The 20,237-nt window shown below is 44.1% G+C and overlaps 1 protein-coding gene across 4 annotated transcripts in view; it reads left to right on the top strand.

The window, feature by feature from the left end:
- Positions 1–19,714, top strand: part of LOC117972587 (dynamin-1-like protein) — a 38,204-nt gene extending 18,490 nt beyond the window's left edge. For 2 of the 4 annotated variants that reach the window (XM_059026818.1, XM_059026819.1), the window contains 12 exons: positions 7,079–7,285; positions 8,150–8,270; positions 9,265–9,420; positions 10,235–10,324; positions 13,244–13,336; positions 14,513–14,566; positions 15,218–15,298; positions 16,263–16,277; positions 16,404–16,565; positions 16,651–16,760; positions 17,856–18,015; positions 19,376–19,714. In XM_059026818.1, coding sequence (XP_058882801.1) covers positions 7,079–7,285; positions 8,150–8,270; positions 9,265–9,420; positions 10,235–10,324; positions 13,244–13,336; positions 14,513–14,566; positions 15,218–15,298; positions 16,263–16,277; positions 16,404–16,565; positions 16,651–16,760; positions 17,856–18,015; positions 19,376–19,432 — 1,306 coding nt within the window. In that variant the 3' untranslated portion in view covers positions 19,433–19,714. The remainder of the gene's footprint in view (positions 1–7,078; positions 7,286–8,149; positions 8,271–9,264; positions 9,421–10,234; positions 10,325–13,243; positions 13,337–14,512; positions 14,567–15,217; positions 15,299–16,262; positions 16,278–16,403; positions 16,566–16,650; positions 16,761–17,855; positions 18,016–19,375) is intronic. The other 2 variants (XM_059026816.1, XM_059026817.1) reach the window with 1 other exon arrangement.
- Positions 19,715–20,237: the final 523 nt, after the last annotated feature.

Consider the following 20,237-nt stretch of genomic DNA (forward strand, 5'->3'; position numbering starts at 1 on the left):
TGCACCAGGTGTGTCCGCCCCACGTCATCCGAGGCGGTAGCGAAACTGTGGCGATACTCATACACCAGTTCCCACAGCTGGCGACGCTCTTCTGTGCAAAGCCCTTCGCAGCTCCTGAGCCAAACTGCATGCACTGCGCTGAGAGCTGGGTCTTCAGGGGAGACTGGTGGCGGAGGGGAGATTGCTGGGGACGCTGAATTACTCCTGACAGTAGGGCGTGGCATGGCGGTATCCTCCCGCAGCCCTTGGGTAGCGGTTGGCGGCGCCGGGCAGGGTGGCGGGGCTGCCTGGGGGAGAGCTGCATTCCCCTGGGCCACGCTAGAACTGCAGGAGGGCGGCTGTACATGCTGGCGAGCATTGCGGCCTGAGAGTGGCCGTGTTGGCTGGCGAGCGTTGCGGCCTGAGGGTGGCCATGTTGGCTGGCGAGCGCTGGCACCTGAAGGCGGCTGTGCAAGCAGTAGCTCCTTCCGGAGTGGGGGCCGTCGAGACGCTGTATTGTCCCTGATGAGACTGGCGCATGATGGAGCCCGGGGGTGTGCTGAGGTCTCCCGTCTCATGGCGGCGGTCCGTTGTGTCCTCGGCAGATCCCGAAACTGTCGTGCGAAGGGGTCCCGACTCCGACCCAGCGGTCCAAGGGGTGAGGCTAAAGCTAAAGCCGGGCTCCCCTGTATGTGCAGTGTCCCGGTCCGGAGGTTTAGCTGTCCGCCTGTGTAGCGCAGGAAGTCCAGGCCCAGTATGCAGGGGTCCTGTACAGCTGCTACCCAGACAGGGTGGTGTACTGTCCGTCCAGCCACTTCAATAGCAAGGTTGCCCTTTCCTTGCATGGGGGCTAGCTCTCCAGTCACAGTGCGCAACTGCACGGTGGTGGGCTCCAGCCGGACCCCTGCAGGGAGCACATCGGGGCGGATGAGAGTCACCGTGGAGCCAGTGTCTACGAGAGCAGTGCACGGGACCCCCTCAATGCGGACGGGGACATGGCAGAAGTCCCCGGCAGTGGTCCTTCCTACCGCTATAGCTGGCTGGCACTGTCTGTGGTCGGCTGTTTCCGTGAGGGGTGACGCCCTGCTCTGTCGGCTACACGGGTTAGTACTGGTGGCGGCCGCTGCAGCTGGGTGGTCCGCGATTAATGGGACTGGACTGGGGGCACGCGTCGTCCCGTCTATGCGGGCCCCTTGGCGTTTCCCTGCGGTTGCTGTGTCAGGTGTGGTGGTGGTGCAGCAGCTGCTGCTGGGCAGTGGCGCCGTAGGTGGCCAGGCTGTCCACAGCCCCAGCACAGCTGTGGGGGGGTTTCAGGAGTCCGAGCTGGCTGGGTGATCGCCGCCCTGATGAGGGTGGTAAGCTCCGGGGGCCAGGTGGGGTCAATGGTGCGGTACGGGGCCTCCTCTTCTTCTGCTTGGGCCATGCGAGCTCTAGGTGGTGTGTGGTCAGGCCGCCTCTTCTGCTGACCACTCTCGCTCCCAGGGGCATGGTCCCGCTCCCCCTCCTCGAGCACCGCCTCGACTCGTTCGGCGTGAGCCACGGCAAGCTCTAGGGAGGTTGGGGCAGCAAACCGGACCTGCTGACGTAGAGCGGTCGGGGTCAGTCCGCGAACAAAGGCCTCGACAGCCAGGTCCTCCTGGGTGGCTGGCGGGAACATTGGGTACCCCCTCCGGGCCAGGTACCGGACATCAGCAGCCAGTACGCCCAGTTTCTCTCCGGGAGCTCTAGTGCGGTTGGCCAGCTGCAGGCGCAACGCGACTGCGGGCTCCACTCTCCCAAAACGGCGTTCGAGAGCTGCGGTTAACACCTCGTATTGGGCCACCTCGTCTGGGCCCAAGTCCAGCAGAACCTGCAGCGCTTCTCCCTCTAATGCAGCCGCCAACTGTCCTGCTTTCTCCGTCGGCCCCCAGTCATTAGTGAGCGCTGCCATCCTGAATTTGACGTGGTACGCCTCCCACGGCGATCTACCGTCATATCGGCCTGCTTTCACTGGCTGCCGGCTCGCCCCTGGCAACATGTTCCCCCCACACCGCATATTCTCTCTCCCGTGATCGGCACGGGGCCCATATCGGGGCTTAACGTCACGCTCTCTTGTCAGACACACGCTCAGTTCAGCAACCAATGTCCCATAGCTACTACAGCCATTTAGATCGACGGTGGTTAAACAATGTAAAGCCTCTTCTTCTAAACAAGCAATTAAATTACTGGCTTTCTCTCTGTCTGTCCAGTTGTTTACCATTGCCATCATTTCAAACTGCTTTACAAAGTCTCGCCAATCGGCCTTACCGTTGTACTGCAAACGGCTGTAATAAACCCCCTTGTTGACATTCTGCTGCAGGGCGGGCGTGTCCGATGGTGACGCTGCCTCCTCCTTGACGCGCACTTGCGCTCCTCCTATCTCTGTGGCTGATGAGGTCCTTGCGGCGGCCGAAGAATCTCCTTCTCCCTCGATGACGATGGCGCAGTGCCCCTCAGCCTGCGGAGCAGTCTGTCTGTCTTCCAGCTCCGCCATCTTGATCCCTCTTTCCTCTTTCGCCCAAGGGTTCTTGCTCCTCCCTCGCTCCATGTTCTCTCCTCCCCATGCAGCGCCCATTCTCGGGTAGCTCCTGACCCTCAGCTCAGCGACCAGCTCCTCCAGTCTGGCTCGCAGCTCGTCTTCTCTCATCTCTCTCGCGTCCGCCATCTTCTCCCTCTTGCTTCTGTTTCACCCCTCGTGCCAGGCGCTGTACAAATCCTACTTCTGACACCAATGTAGCGTTCTGTGCTATGGGGATGAGACAGACTCGGGAGAGGCCAGATGAGGTTCCACGTACTTTTATTTTTTTAATTTCTCTAATAACACAACGAAACCCTGTTTGGGCCGGGGTTCACGCCAAAATAACAAATAGCTGTCTCTCTCTCTTTTACACCGCAGACTCACCGACAAGCACTCTCTCAGCCGGTACTCTCTCTCTCGTAATCGCTCTCCAGTCAGACATTCACACGCATTCTCCCGCTCGCGGCTTCCCCCCCCTCCTACTTATAGCCTCTGGGGGAACCGCCCACTGCACACACACGCATGCACTCACGCAGACACACACCAACGGCGTGCCCCGTACCCTCACAATACATGGAACCTTAAACAGGACGTAACAAACAAGACAAACACAATGTCCAGGATGCTGCCATCGCCAGGGTCGTTACAATATGAACTTGTCTCTGTATTTTATAACTACCCCCACCACACACAGTATACATTTTTTCTTTAGGATATATACAAAAAGTTTAAATAATTACAAAACAAAGTTATTTATTTAATGACGTGACCCAGTTATGTGGATGGAAAATAACAGTAACTGAGTCAAGTTGTAAAAACAAACTTCATATAGTCCTGATATATAAAATCTTATATCAGAAGTCCTGATTTATTCAGCATTATTGGGAAGATTGCATTGCTTTAAACTGGCGGCAATGCCGTGCAGCAGTTATTACGTTAATAATAATACAAACAAAATTAAATGTGTACAATAAAGAAGTTAAGTTACACACAAATGTGATACAATAAATAAAATGGACCAAACTCAAGTGACAAAAATAGTGACACACGCCTCCTAGATAAACTACCTAAAAGGAAACCTGCCAGAACGCCAAATCACGGAAACAAAAAGCACTTTCCTCAGTTCATCTCAGCCACAGTTCAGCACAGCAATAACGAAGCTTTGTTGCAGCGGCCACCTGCATGTTATTACCTGCCCCACACGTTTAAATAGTGAGGCTAAACGCAGCTTGATTATCAGGCAAGCCCCTAAAGACTAATACAAGTGTCAAGGTAGCGAGTATGCTAGCTGAGTAGAAAGAACAGTAGACACAGATCAGTACACCTTTTCTTTAAATACGTTTGCTACACAGAGTTGATCAGGCTTTCCTTATGTATGTGTAGAACTTCAAAGTACAACAGCCAGTGAGGTATTTTGGTTTTCCTCAGTCAACTTTAAAGCTTTTTCATCTCCCTTTCTTTTTCCTTCTGTTCGCTAGATTTATCCATTTCTTATTTCGGCTACTGTTATTTGCTTCTCCAACAGTATTTACTGTGTCAGTGATCATCTGCAACTTTCTTTCTTCATGACTAAAACTTGCCAAATAGAACGGATTTGTGTCAACCAGCCATTTCAATAACTGTATAGTTTTTTTTTCTTCATACAGTAGTCTCCACGTATAGGAACACCTCCTAAGATAACACTTCGGCTTCGGGAACACCCTTGTGGTGAAATGGAATTTTCCTATTGTAAATGCTCCGCCTAAAGGAACAGGAACTTTGCTTAAAAGAACACCTTTTTGGCACAAATACCGATTTGTTTCAAATTGATAACTCATTATCCTTAAACTCAAATGGTTTATTCAATCTTTTCAAAACTGACTTATCATAAGAAGAGTAATCTAGAGCTGCTGCTGCATTTAACGTGTGTAGGGCGATGCTGTGTTAATAACCACTGTGATAAAATGAATTAATAATTACTATTAGAGCCGCTGATGCATTTTTAATGTTAGCTTTGTTAATTTAGTTTGTTAGGTAGTTTATTAACATTAGTTTGTTAGTTAGTTTATTAACATACAATTGCATATTGCTTTTCTCTTATTCTGATCATTTCAGATGCTGATGCACATGCGTCATGACATAAATACATTTGTATTTATTGATTCGTTCCCGAGGGGTGTTGTCTTAGCCAGAGACAACTATATAGACAGTTTGGTACAAAATATTGTCAACACTAGACCTGAATGTTATTAACATACTTGTGTGATTGGGGGGGGGGGGGGATAATTGCTAATACACAGAAGAAGGTGGTGAAGTAAATACAATAACAAGTGTTTTTTCTTTCTTTCTGTGTCTATTCACTTGATCGGAACATCAGTGTATCTAAATACCTATGTAACCTTTATGTAACAAGGTTATGAAAACCAATTTCACTAACAGTGCATACCGGTCTATTTTTTTTTTTTTAATCTGTATTTAACTGTTTAGATCTATTCAAAAGGCTTTATGTACTGACATGTATGGGCTAGGGGGCTTATAAGTAGGGGTGTGCTGATACTCATATTCATAATTGCCTTTAAGAAGTATATATCGACAGGTATTAAATAAATCCATTAATTGTGTTAATTTCAAAACAAGAAAGAAGCTGTCCTTCCCTCGCCTTTGCAATTGAATTCCAATCAATGGCAATTAACTTCTGCATTGAGTGTTTTAAAAGCGGATTTGGAAGCATTCCTGTCATCTGGGGTATTTTTTATTATATCGATTATATAATTGTAAATAGTATTATATCCCGTGGGGGAATATATATATATATATATATATATATATATATATATATATATATATATATATATATATATATATATATATATATATATATATATATATATATATATACAGTGCCTTGCACAAGTATTCAGACCCCTGACCAATTCTCTCATATTACTGAATTACAAATGGTACATTGAAATTTCGTTCTGTTTGATATTTTATTTTAAAACACTGAAACTCAAAATCAATTATTGTAAGGTGACATTGGTTTTATGTTGGGAAATATTTTTAAGAAAAATAAAAAACTGAAATATCTTGCTTGCATAAGTATTCAACCCCCACACATTAATATTTGGTAGAGCCACCTTTCGCTGCAATAACAGCTTTAAGTCTTTTGGGGTAAGTATGTACCAGCTTTGCACACAGTGTCGGAGTGATTTTGGCCCATTCTTCTTGGCAGATTTGCTCCAGGTTGTTCAGGTTGGTTGGACACGCTTGTGGACCACAATTTTCAAATAGTGCCACAGATTCTCAATGGGATTGAGATCAAGACTTTGACTGGGCCACTGTAGGACATTCACCTTTTTGTTCTTGAGCCACTCCAATGTTGCTTTGGCCTTGTGCTTGGGATCATTGTCCTGCTGAAAGGTGAATTTCCTCCCAAGCTTCAGTTTTCTAGCGGACTGAAGCAGGTTCTCTTGCAGTATTTCCCTGTATTTTGCTCCATCCATTCTTCCTTCAGTTTTAACAAGATGCTGTCCCTGCTGATGAGAAGCATCCCCACAGCATGATGCTGCCACCACCATACTTCACTGTAGGGATGGTGTGTCTTGAGGCATGGGCAGTGTTAGGTTTGCGCCACACATAGCGCTTTGAGTTTTGGCCAAAAAGCTCTATCTTGGTCTCATCTGACCACAAAACCTTTTCCCACATTGCAGCTGGGTCACTCTCATTGCTTTCTGGCAAACTCCAGACGTGCTTTCAGATGGTACTTTTTGAGTAACGGCTTCTTTCTTGCCACCCTCCCATACAGGCCAGTGTTATGCAGAGCTCTTGATATGGTTGACTGGTGCACCATTACTCCACTCCCAGCCACTGAACTCTGTAGCTCCTTCAAAGTGATTGTTGGCCTCTCTGTGGCTTCTCTCACAAGTCTCCTTCTTGTTTGAGCGCTGAGTTTTGAGGGACGGCCTTTTCTTGGCAGTGCCTGGGTGGTGTGATGCAGCTTCCACTTCCTGATTATTGATCCAACTGTGCTCACTGGGATATCCAAACACTTGGATATTATTTTGTACCCTTTCCTTAATCTATGCATTTGTATTACTTTATCTCTAACTTCTGTAGAATGCTCTTAGGTCTTCATTTTCCTTCAGATTCACAGCCTGACCAATGATCCTTCAACAGTGGGGTTTTTATCCAGAAAATGTGACAGCAACTTTAATGGTTCACAGGTGGAGGCCAATGGTAAGGTAATTGTGTCCTCGTTAGGGCAATTTCTTTCATTGGTGTAAACTGGGAGCTTCCACAGCACAGGGGTTGAATACTTATGCAAGCAAGATATTTCAGTTTTTTATTTTTCTTAAAAATATTTCCCAACATAAAACCAATGTCACCTTACAATAATTGATTTTGAGTTTCAGTGTTTTAAAATAAAATATCAAACAGAACGAAATTTCAATGTACCATTTGTAATTCAGTAATATGAGAGAATTGGTCAGGGGTCTGAATACTTTTGCAAGGCACTGTATATAATAGCAATAACAGTGTGTAATAAAACAAGCCCTGAGGATTTGCCACCCCTGTGTGTTTCAGGTTGTTAATGCATCACATCCGCGATTGTTTGCCTGAGCTGAAGACTAGAATCAACGTGCTGGCTGCCCAGTACCAGTCTCTGCTCAACAGCTACGGGGAGCCGGTGGAGGATAAGAGTGCCACGCTGCTGCAGCTCATCACCAAGTTCGCTTCCGAGTACTGCAACACCATCGAGGGTACTGCCAAGTACATCGAGACCTCCGAGCTGTGAGTGGGGCGGGACCACGCTGACATTTTCTATTATTATTATTATTATTTATTATTATTATTATTATTATTATTATTATTATTATTATTATTATTATTATTATTATTATTATTATTATTATTATTATTATTTAGTCATTTAACAGATGCTTTTAACCAAACAACTTACAGAGACTAGGGGATGAACTGTGCATGAACAACTGCTGGACGAAGCACAAGGAGGTTAAGTGACTTGCTCAGGGTCACACACAGTGAGTCAGTGGCGTGGCAGGGCCGGGTTTTGAACTGGGAACCTCCTGGTATCAAGCCCTTTTCTTAACCACTTGGCCGCCAAGCCTCCAGCCATCATCCCCTGAAAATTGTCTGCATTTTTGTGTGTTGGCTTTTGAAAATTAAGATAAAACATCTCGGTAGCAGTGATGCTGATCTGTTTTTAGATTTAGAAGACTCGGACACAATTATTATTGATAAAACCCTCATAAAGCAGGGCATTTGCACATTAATTGTGCAGTTTTCCCATGCTTTTCCCATGGTTGTTTTTTTTTTGTGCTTGACCGAGACGATACATGAATTTATAGAACAGCTTGGAAAAATTGAGCTGCCTGAGTGGATAAGCTTGCTGAGTATTTGTCGTGCATTAAGAATGTGTTTTATTATTTAATTTCTGTGTACTTATCCATTTTATAAGTATGATAAAACACTAAAATGCCTCCCTGAAATGATAGATCTATAGCATATGATTCAGTTCAAGTTTTGTTTTTCTTTGTTTTAGAAGATTCAATTTCTATATATATATATATATATATATATATATATATATATATATATATATATATATACAGTATATAACATTTTTTATTGCAGGTGTGGTGGCGCTAGGATTTGCTACATATTTCATGAGACCTTTGGCCGCACATTAGAGTCGGTGGATCCTCTAGGTGGACTCACTACCATAGACGTCCTAACTGCCATCAGAAACGCCACGGTGAGTAAAATGATTACATTACAATGCTACTTCAAACCCATACATGTACATTAAAGGGCTGCAGCTTTACAGCACACCTGGCCAGGTACAAGGGAACAATTGGGGCTGTTTATGGAGCCTGGCCTGCTGAAATAAATGAGTAGTACAGCCCCCCCCCCATATAACACTGTAACTGGGAACCAGGCATTATAACGAGATAGTACAGATTCAGCATACGATCCAACTCAATAGGTTAGATTTACTAAACTATCTTTCAACGCAAAGTTTACTCTTGGTGGATTAAAGAGCTACTGATGGTTTTTTTTTTTTTTTTTAAGACAGCTTCTACCTACATCCTGAGTTTGTTTTATTCCACTTAGTAAAAAGGGGAACAAACATTTTACCTGAGCAAAATCTTAGTAAATCTGGGGAAAAATAATATTGCATCATTAAAACCAAATGCTGGGTTAAAAAGAAAAACTCTGTACTCTTCCTTGATTGTTGATTTCGCTGTCAACTGTTCCTGTTGGGGCAAGCAAACACTCTTATGGCGGCAGACCTGTTTTGAACCAAAACTCTCTTTTGGCTAAAGTAAGGATCTCACCCATCTTAACCAATGCATGTCATCGGTAAAAACAAATCAATCCTAACACATGGCTTCTGAAATCTGTGCATAGAGATGTTGTGCAATACTTCCCTATACCTGACTGCAGAGAGCGGTAGATATGCCAATACGGGACAGAGAGCATCACCCGGGTATAAATGAGAGGCACTGTATGTATCTGTATATGTCATCAGTAGAATCATAAAATCACTCCTTGGAATAATGCACTTTCAAACAATTCAAGAATAGCTCTGGTGTGATGAATGCCAGTTGTGAAGGTAGACTAATGTCTACTTGTCAACGGAAGCCTTGCAATTGCAATAGATATGCACTCCCTACTGACAAGCAAGTTGTGAACCTGTGTGCCCCAATTTCTATGTATCGTAATGTGTTGTGCATGGTTTCGTTCAGGGGCCCCGTCCTGCTCTGTTTGTCCCTGAAATCTCCTTCGAGCTGCTCGTGAAGCGGCAGGTGAAGAGGCTGGAGGAGCCGAGCCTGCGCTGTGTGGAGCTGGTGCACGAGGAGATGCAGAGGATCATCCAGCACTGCAGCAACTACAGCACGCAGGTACAGGGGGCCGGAGGGGCAGGGAACCGGGATTACAACCTCATCTCCAACACCCTAGTCTCCCACTCGGCCCTCAGGGACACGCAGTTGTCCAGTATGTGTTGCAGTCTGATGATGATCACAGATTCTAGAGCAATCGCTGCAGCTACACTATGTAAAAAATGCAGAAGCTGTGTCTCTGTAAGCGATGTCTTCTGTGCAAACAGTGCATATCTAAAATTAATATTTAGTTTCTGGTTGAAACAAAAATGAATGTCGCCTGGTAAAATGCATGGCCACGTGATGTGCAGGGTAAGTCAAACCAGTCAGGAAAGCACAGGTTTGTGTGCTGGCTGTGCGAAGTCACTGGTTTTCACTGGGGATTCCAGAGGGTGCATCACCATCCAGAACGCAGGTACAGGGAGGTAAGGGGCACAGATGCAGGGAACGAGGATTAGAATCTCATCTCCAACACGCTAGCCTCAAACCTGGTCCTCCAGTACACACAGCTGTCCAGTATGAGTTGCTGTCTGATGGGGAACACAGATTCTAGAGCAATCGCTGCAGCTACACTCTGTGTAAAGTTGCAGAAACTGTGTCTGTAAGCGCTGTCTTGGATGAAACAAAAACATGGCCCATTGTGAGTATTTGAGGACCAAGTTTGAAAGCCACTGCCCTTGCCCGTTTTGTCTTTTTATTTTTATTTTTTAAAACCTGTTCATACCCATTGCTTACTTAATGCCTTGGTATCCCTGATAGATATGGTCCCATCTTCAAATTACACAGCAGCAGCAGTGGTGCACATGTTTAATAAAGATGCCTCTGTCTTGTTCAGGAGCTGCTGAGATTTCCGAAGCTCCACGATGCTATAGTGGAAGTTGTCACATCACTCCTGAGGAAGAGGTTACCAGTTACCAATGAAATGGTAGGTGTGTCACCTCTGTTCAGTTACCAATGAAATGGTAGGTGTGTCACCTCTGTTCAGTTACCAATGAAATGGTAGGTGTGTCACCTCCGTTCAGTTACCAATGAAATGGTAGGTGTGTCACCTCCGTTCAGTTACCAATGAAATGGTAGGTGTGTCACCTCAGTTCTGGGTCCAGGTCTATTGATTTCACTCTATTTAACTATAGGTTACATTTATGTAATTTGCAGTCTTTTAAAAACAGTGAAGTTCACAGACACCTGGAAACATAGAGGACACACCATGAGCACTGGTTCAATACTGTAGTTACAAATGAGGATGGCTGAATAGTGGGTTTTCAACGGCCTTCTTCATTAGTGAAATAGCCTAAACCAGGGATCCCCAACCTTTTCCTGATGAGGAGCTACTTTTAGATTTATCCAAAGTCTTGCGATCTACCTATAGGCTCTAATAAAAAAATAATGAATGTAACTGAAACTTCTCATTAGTGAGAGGCCTGGCATTGCACCTCATCAGCCAGCTTGTTGAAGTTTGGTGTGTACTTGGTGAGAGCATGTCTCATGCAGTCATTCAGGTAAGCATCAGTCATTGTTGATCTGTATTTTAATTTTATTATTTTCATGCTTGAAAATGCAGACTCACAAAAAATGATTTTACACACAGTGCAACCTTCTTTATTTCTGGGTATTTTGAGGTACTGATCAGTGCCCAAATAGTAGCATATGAAGCTCTGCATTTAGTTGGATGTCATGTTGAATGGTTATTTTATTTTCAAGATCTGCCTTGTCAAGGTTAAATACTGACCCAATTTGTTCTGCAATTTCACCGACATCAACCGTTTTATCCACAGTTTCAGTTTCTCTTGGAAGGTTTTCACTGAGCTTATCATTTCAGTAATGTCTTTCTGTGTTCCCTGAAGTTCCATGTTTTAATTCGTTCAGTTTTGCCATCAGGTCAGTCAGGAAAGCCAGCTCTAAAAGCCACAGCTTGTCATCAAGTTGGTGGTAGTGTTCATTGAAAGATTTTTTTTAGAATCTAGATTTGTGGCAGAAGATCTCTGAATCGTTGCAGTACTTACGCCCTGCTTAACCATCTCCCGTCTGTGTGCAGTAGTAGGTCACCATACTGTGCATCAATTTCATCAAGTAAAGTTTTGAACAGCCTTCTCTGCAGTGGTCTTGAACAAATTTAATTTACAACTTTAACAACAAAGTCCGTAACATCGTTTAGGTTCAGAACCTTTCCACACAGAGCTTGTTGGTGTATGATGCAGTGATAATTCAGGAACGGGGGGAAATCAGGGTCCCTTTTGCAGAGCGAGATAAACCCATTGATCGAACCAATCCTGTTGTAATGGGCGCGAGTTTACATATTGGTATTTTATGTTCCGTAATGTATTTTTTAAAGGCAGCTTAAACATCCTGTCCTCCTAGTTTTTTCCTTCAACGGAATTGTTGTCAGTAGTTCCTCCTTTACACTGCAATCATTGAAAACCATTCTAATGAATACACCCAGCTGAGATGTGTCAACAACATCGACCGATTCATCAAACTGAAGAGAAAAAAATCCCACAATTTTCAATCCCATTTTTTAACTGAAATGAGATGTCTTCCGACATTGAGTCAATCTGGCGAGTTACTGAGTTCCCTGAAAGCTGAATGTCCTTGATTGCAGATATTATTTTTGATTTGTTTTTGAAACTGTCAAACAATGCATCCACTGCTTCAAGAAAAGCTTCTTTAAAAAGCTTGCCTTTGAATGGTTTATTTAGTTTTTTTTTTATCAAATTACTGACACGAAATGAAGCAATTGTTGCTGCCTTGGATGTGGTGGTTTGCTTGGTGAACATTGACTGCTGATCCTTTTAATAGTGATTTTAAGTTCGCTTACCTTCTTTTTTTGGAGCTCCGTTTTAATTGGAAAGTGTTTGTTGTTGTTTTTATGAATCGTTTTAAGTGTCTTTCAAGATTTCCCTTTTTTGCCAGAGCCAAGTGTGCATTGCAAATTAAACAAACGCATTTGTCATTCACTGTGGTAAAAAAATACTCCTCCTCCCACTCAGGTTTTTGCCTTCTTTGAAGTAGACAGCCCTTCTCATTGTGCTTATTATTTAAACCAAAAAAACAACAATGAAATTAAACGTTGGTAGCGGTTAACAAAAAGGCTTATTCTTCGGAAATCCAATGTATTCTCAAATAAATATACCATTTGCAGAGAAAATTTACGTGTTTAATACATTTGACTTCTCACTCTGTTTGACTGGATGGCGTTATTAATTTACGTCACCACTTCACCTTCGACCGCTTTACAGAACTAAACCAAGAACTTCCGGTCGGTCTGTCTGGAAATAAGGCAAAAAAGTTGTTTATTCCCCCCCCCCCCCCCCAAACGAATTTTAGTAATTTTCTGTTGTTTCTAACTTGAGATTAGTAAATAGTAAAATTAAAGCATACATTTTAAAATAAAATGTTTCATGATTATTAAGGCTTTGAGATCGACCAGTAGCTCGCGATCGAACCCTGGCCTAAACTGAACATTCATGGAAAATTTTGATTTATGTGTTTATATAAGTGGAAAAAGGTTTATGCTTAAACCTGAATTAGATCAAACTTTACATCTGCTTAGAAACGCAGTGTAATTTGGAACAGTGAGATTTTCGCAGTATTCTGTGTTGCATTTAAATGTAGGTCTGTGGGGGTGGGGGGGGGGGGGGGTGGGGAATTAAATACTTGCTCCATGATATGAAAAAGTTATTATCTGCTAAATCTATCCACACTTATGTATAAAGAACACATACATACTTTTGTGACTTTAAAAAAGCTAAAACTTTGAAACCATGTTTATTTTTTTTCACATGTATGACAATTACTTGAGATTAGAAAGGAAACTTTGTTAACTGAAGCCATTGTATTTCCGTAGGTGCATAACTTGGTGGCTATTGAACTGGCCTACATCAACACCAAACACCCAGACTTTGCAGATGCCTGTGGGCTTATGAACAGCAACATAGAGGTGAGTCTGTTTAAAAGGCTGTGTTTATACACTTATTTCTGCAGGCCCCGGGAATTACTAAGATATTGCCAGCACAGTGTCGTCGTCTAACAAACCCTGTAGTTCCTCATAAAAGTTCAAGCTAAGACTTTATTATTTGTTTATTTAGCAGACACCTTTATCCAAGGCGACTTACAGAGACTAGGGTGTGTGAACTATGCATCAGCTGCAGAGTCACTTCCAATTACTTCTCTCCCGAAAGACGGAGCACAAGGAGGTTAAGTGACTTGCTCAGGGTCACACAATGAGTCAGTGGTTGAGGTGGGATTTGAACCGGAGACCTCCTGGTTACAAGCCCTTTTCTTTAACCACTGGACCACACAGCCTCCTAAGACTTGTAAGAAACTAAGTCACATTTCAACTAGTGCCTTCTTCAGTGTACACATGTTTGAGATTGTACCTTTACACTATTGAGGGCACTACCCAAAACCTGACTTCCTTCTAAAATGATTGTAGGGTGCTTGAATGAAATGACCCAGGAAGTGCATCTGTAATGTACAGCTCTGGCCAAAAGTTTTGCATCAACTAGAATCTTAAGATTTTAAATAATGTATTTAACATTTAATCATAATGTGATGTGATTTCATTCTTTTTTTTAAAAAAATGGGCTCCTGAGTGGTGCATCCAGTAAAAGCACTTGCGTAGAGTGCAGGATGCGCCCTATATTCTGGACGTCGCGAGGTCGAGTCCAGGCTATTCCTTTGCTGACCGAGGACGGGAGCTCCCGGGGGGCGGCGCACAATTGACCGAGCGTCGCCCGGGGGGAGGGAGGGTTAGGTAGGCCAGGGTGTCCTCGGCTCACCGTGCACCAGCGACCCCTGTAGTCTGGCCGGGTGCCTGCGGGCTTGCCTGTAAGCTACCCGAGAGCTGCGTTGTCCTCCGACGCTGTAGCTCTTGGGAGGCTGCATGGTGAGTCTGCAGTGTGAAAAAAAGCGGTCGGCTGACGGCACACGCTTTGGAGGACAGTGTGTGTTCGTCTTCACCCTCCCGAGTCAGCGCAGGGGTGGTAGCGGTGAGCTGAGCTTAATAAAATAATTGGCCATTCAAAATTGGGAGAAAATAATAAAAATAATTGTCAACGACTAAATTTATATATAAAAAAATACTGTCATTACTGATCATCTTTATATGTTCCAGGAGCAAAGGCGTAACAGAATGAGGGAGCTGCCACCCTCTGTACCTCGTGATAAGGTATGGGGGAAATTACTGTTTACAATACCTTGTATTTCCTATTTAATGTAATTCCCCAAACCAATTCAATTCAAATGTATTCTTCCTCTTTAAAAAGAAAAACTCCCAAACTCTAAACTAACAGTGAAACAATATCCATCTGTTGTCCACTGATTTGCTTTGGTCTGCTTCTCTCCTGTCTTCATTTTCTGCTTGGGTAAGTTTATGTGGGTAAGAATTCACCGGGGGGGGGGGGGGGACAAAAGCGCCTTGTAACATTGTTTGCTTCCCGTGGCTTCCGGAGAAGACATTGATACCACCAGTGAGTGAGTTTTATAGTAGGGTATTCTTTTGTAGAGATACCTAATGCTTAACGAGATAAACAGCTTGCAGGCTCCTCTTGGTCATGTCTATTCAAACACTATAACTACCTGGGACACTAAATGAAAAAGTGAATTCTCATTTACACCCTTGTGCCACTCCACCCCTGTCGAGTCATTCCAGCTTTTAGTGTGAGTTTATTAAGCATGCGCCTTTTTGTTCAGGTATAATTAATGCTCACGGAAGGGGGAAACCTGGAATGGCTTAAACTGCTGCACAACGGTAGTCTTCAATGATCCCTTGTAGTCAGCTGCTAATTTCTTCTGACCTCCATCTCTCACCTCCTTCTAGTCCTCCAAAGTTCCTGGCGGGCTCCTTCCTGCCCCCCTGGAGCCCTCCACTGTTGCTGCCGTTGAGGCTGAGGGCACCAAGGTCTGTCATCAGCCATAACGTGGCGGGAGCATGCTGTGTGGATCCTGTATGATCTACTGGATACCTCACATTTTTATTTCTGCTTGCACTGCCTGATTCCTCTTAACTTCCCACCTTTTATTCTTTTCAATAATTTCTTGCAAATCTCCCAAAAAGGCATTTTTTCTCTGTTTCTGTTTCAGTAATCTTCTCAGAAACATGCATATCTTATTACACCAAAAATAGGCACACTTACCCTAAAATACTTTTCACTTGAAGCATTGCAGAACATACCTTGATGCCTTTGCTGCCTTTTGGCTACAGCATATCGTTGCACATTTATTTTTAAACACAAACTGCAAAGAATCAAGTAGTAGTAAGAGAAAAACATGTGAGTTTTTGACTGCAACTAGATAACGATCTCTACAACTGTCGTCAGAGACCATTGCTTTTTATTTTTTTGCCTTCTGAATATCATTTTTTTCTTTTTTTTGCACATCGTATTTTTGTCTAAATTTAAAGTGATTTACGAGGAACTTTAATTCAGTCAAGAGTATGTGGCAGTGGAGTGCAAGACACAGATGTCCACCTAACAGTTTGAGGCCCAGGACATATTTTAGATACAAAATATCAAACCCAGTATGATTGTTAAAAAATAAATTTACATGCAGTGCTTTTCACCACTGGAAGCCTGTGTCCGAATCGTGTTCAGGTAATTGAATTGAGTATGTTTAGCCACAACTGGACGCACAATTTTGCACAAAACGCCGCTGTTCTCATTCTCTGCTTGAGCGTGGTCCAGGATTAAACGACAGGGGGTGCAATGGTCAGGATTGAATGTGCGCTCCCAAAGTGATATTGTCCCTGATCGCTCGTGGCAAATAAATTTGGTAAGCACAAATTTATAATTATAAAAGACCAAACTTGGAACACAGTAATCTGCAACAGTAAGCTAGTGGTTGTTTTCTTATACTTCAAATCGAAGCTGGCGGAGGGAGGTGTAGTAATCCCCATGATAGCCGCTGACAGCAGCTCTGACCTTCTCTGCTCATTTTGCTTCCAACACCCCCCCTCCCCATAACCCACCCTGAGCGACTGAGTGCTCCTCTTCCATCTCCTCTTCCAGGGAGGCCCAGGCGATGGCACCCAGGACGCAGGCACCGGAGGCTGGAGAGGAATGGTGAAAGCATCCAAATCCGAAGATGGCACTTACGAAGAGAAGACCAAGTACATGACTTCACTCCCGGCCAGCCCTCAGAAGGGCCATGCTATAAACCTGCTGGACGTGGTAGGTACTTTTCATGAATCTCTCAGGTTTCTGCAGGGCAGTGGGCAGCTCCCCCAATTAGCCCCTTGTGTTCTGCACTCCTCAGCCGGTGCCAGTGTCCAGGAAACTGTCAGCCAGGGAGCAGCGCGATTGCGAGGTCATCGAGCGGCTCATCAAGTCCTATTTCTTAATCGTCAGGAAGAATATTCAGGACAGGTAAGTCTCACTCTTTAGAAAGTGTACAATTTTTTTTTTTTTTAAATTACTCTACTATTATATGACCACATTTTCTGTTTAATACAAACTTTTTAAGTAGCCTTCCTCAGTGTATTCAGTTTTGATGTAATTAAGTATTTGTAAACTGCTACTTTTATTATAAAGATCAGTTCAGGGTTCAGTGTAACTTAAATGCTCAGAGCTTAAGTAAATGTATATATGTAACATCACAGAATGCATCAATACAATGTTATTAATTGCTTTATGCGGTGCAGTTATTCCAGTGCCCAAACTGTAATTCACACATGTGCAAAAATATTTTATATAGTATTTTGCAATTAAATTTATGCCATCTTCACAGATGCAATTATAATTTCCAACTGTAGAGAGAGAATATGTTCTGAAATCCTCTGTGTCAAATGAACATAACAAATTTCTAATTAAGGAAAAAGTTCATACTACTACAAGTTTAAGCTGCTTGAAAGCTCCAGTGCAAAGGCTTATAGACCAGTCTGTGTTTACAACGTGTTCTTAAAGGGACAAGCGCATAATTAAGGCAGCTTTAAATGCTCATGAAATAAATGCCAGGCAAATAATTGATGTAATAATATTTTTTTAAAAGGGGTTACACTGATGTAAGTCACATTAATACCACAGGGTTCGCTGTGGTCTCCACCGCCACTTAATTCTCAGAATCTCCAAATGATGAAAAGAGCTTGTTATGCATGTGGTGATCATTAACCTTTAATAGATGGGAATAGGCACATAGGCAGGGGAAGGGATTTAGTTAAATGTCATAGGTAAGACAAAGATCTAATCCACTGAAGTTGGAAGATAAAAAATATATATATATATATTACCGGCACCATCTAGTGTACTGCAGTTTATTGCCAACAAACAGAAATCTAAATCACCGTGGCAGATCACTCAATGGCTCTGGCTCTTACTTCTCTAAAGACACTTAGTCATGCATCTGTGGCAGGCAATTGGAACTAAACAGCAGCTCTTGAACTCTGGTGAAAGCAGCATCTCCTCCACTGTTCAAATCAGTTGATTAAGGCCTTGTTGTCTTTGTGCCCTTCTCTTGTCGTTCAGCGTCCCGAAGGCTGTGATGCACTTCCTGGTGAACAACGTGAAGGACAACCTGCAGAGTGAGCTGGTGGGGCAGCTGTACAAGACCCTGCTGCTGGAGGACCTGCTAACAGAGTCTGAGGACATGGCTCAGCGACGCAACGAGGCTGCCGACATGTTGAAGGTACTGCGTGGGGACAGAGCGGCAGGGAACTTGTATTGACACAGATCCATCGCTTTACAAGCTGTGTTCTTGCAGAAATACTGCAAGAAAACATAATAACGCAACGTTTAGTTTATTTTAGTATCTCTAAATTTAGCACCAGTAAGTCTTTTATAGTTCTGGATAAAGCTGTATTCTAGGATTCTCTCAAAGTTCCATTACAGATGACGTCCAGTAGAAATGAACCTTTTCACTTGCTTTTGAAAAGTTGATCCTTCACGTTTCCTTTATTAGACTTCATTCCACAAACCGTTCGATCTGATCTGATTATGCTACCAGGGGTGCTTTGTTCTAAACTGTTGTTGACATCAATTAAAACACCTCGGAACATTGAATCAGTGGTGCCCTGGCTCCCGTGGTGGTCACATTGAATCTGTGCCGCCCTGGCCCCCGTGGTGGTCACATTGAATCAGTGCTGCCCTGGCCCCCGTGGTGGTCACATTGAATCAGTGGTGCCCTGGCTCCCGTGGTGGTCACATTGAATCAGTGTCGCCCTGGACCCCATGGTGGTCACATTGAATCAGTGCTGCCCTGGCTCCCGTGGTGGTCACATTGAATCAGTGCTGCCCTGGCTCCCGTGGTGGTCACATTGAATCAGTGCCGCCCTGGACCCCATGGTGGTCACATTGAATCAGTGCTGCCCTGGACCCCATGGTGGTCACATTGAATCAGTGCTGCCCTGGCTCCCGTGGTGGTCACATTGAATCAGTGCTGCCCTGGACCCCGTGGTGGTCACATTGAATCAGTGGTGCCCTGGCTCCCGTGGTGGTCACATTGAATCAGTGTCGCCCTGGACCCCATGGTGGTCACATTGAATCAGTGCTGCCCTGGCTCCCGTGGTGGTCACATTGAATCAGTGCTGCCCTGGCTCCCGTGGTGGTCACATTGAATCAGTGCCGCCCTGGACCCCATGGTGGTCACATTGAATCAGTGCTGCCCTGGACCCCATGGTGGTCACATTGAATCAGTGCTGCCCTGGACCCCATGGTGGTCACATTGAATCAGTGCCGCCCTGGCTCCCGTGGTGGTCACATTGAATCAGTGCTGCCCTGGACCCCGTGGTGGTCACATTGAATCAGTGCTGCCCTGGACCCCGTGGTGGTCACATTGAATCAGTGCTGCCCTGGCCCCCGTGGTGGTCACATTGAATCAGTGCTGCCCTGGACCCCGTGGTGGTCACATTGAATCAGTGCTGCCCTGGCCCCCGTGGTAGTCTTCTTCCCTGTTTATTGATGGTGGTATGACAGGTGTTTCTAATATATAACCTGTGGTGTGTGTGTGTGTAATAAATGTGTAAATGGCTTCTCTCCTCTTGTTTCAGGCCCTACAAAGAGCCAGTCAGGTTATTGCTGAAATCCGTGAGACGCACCTGTGGTGAGTGAGTCCCCCCTGTTGAAGACACCAATGACTTGAATGCTCCAGACTTGAAAATGCACTGCTGTCTAATCGTGTACCGGGCTGAATTTTATTTATGGACTCTCAGCTACATGTAGGAGGTTCACATATCACCTACGTAACAACCTTACTATCAATCAAGAACCTTTCATTTTTCAGTATATATACAGTACAAATAAATAAAAGGCTTATTGTAGTGTGGCTTACAAATGAAAAATGTGGTTTCCTTATACAGCGCAACATTAAAAAAAGTGAAAATATGAAACTGTTCTGTGTACGGCTTTCTTGTGCAGTTTGTGTTTGGCTGGGGTTTAATTATCCCACTGAGGGTTTTTAAAGGGGTATTGCTAAGGAAATAAGTCCATAAATGTTGCACTTCCATTCACTATAAAGGTCTCAGATGTTCTGAGAGAAACACATCATGTTCTATAACCTTTATTTCTATTTTGATACAATACTCACCTTGCATGAATTACTTTCAGACAGTCTGTTGAACTGAATTATTTTGATCTTGCATCAATTATACATGTGATATTTGTTATTTCACCTGGAGAGATAAATTCTCTGTCCTTTCAACACCACCTTTCCTGCCATTAACCAACCAGCTGCTTCACCTTGTGATTGACATGCTTTGGCCCATCTCAGTGCAGTGAAAGGACGTAGGAAGTGCAATGAGAAGAGTCTATAGGAGGCTAGGGGTGCATGACAAAAGTTTGGTGAAGATTGGTGCAAAATGAAAGCAGTTATCGTGAGACAGACACGATCAGCATATAATTTTATTTTTAAAC

Source organism: Acipenser ruthenus, chromosome 7 (genome assembly GCF_902713425.1).
Source record: "Acipenser ruthenus chromosome 7, fAciRut3.2 maternal haplotype, whole genome shotgun sequence".
Taxonomy (NCBI): domain Eukaryota; kingdom Metazoa; phylum Chordata; class Actinopteri; order Acipenseriformes; family Acipenseridae; genus Acipenser; species Acipenser ruthenus.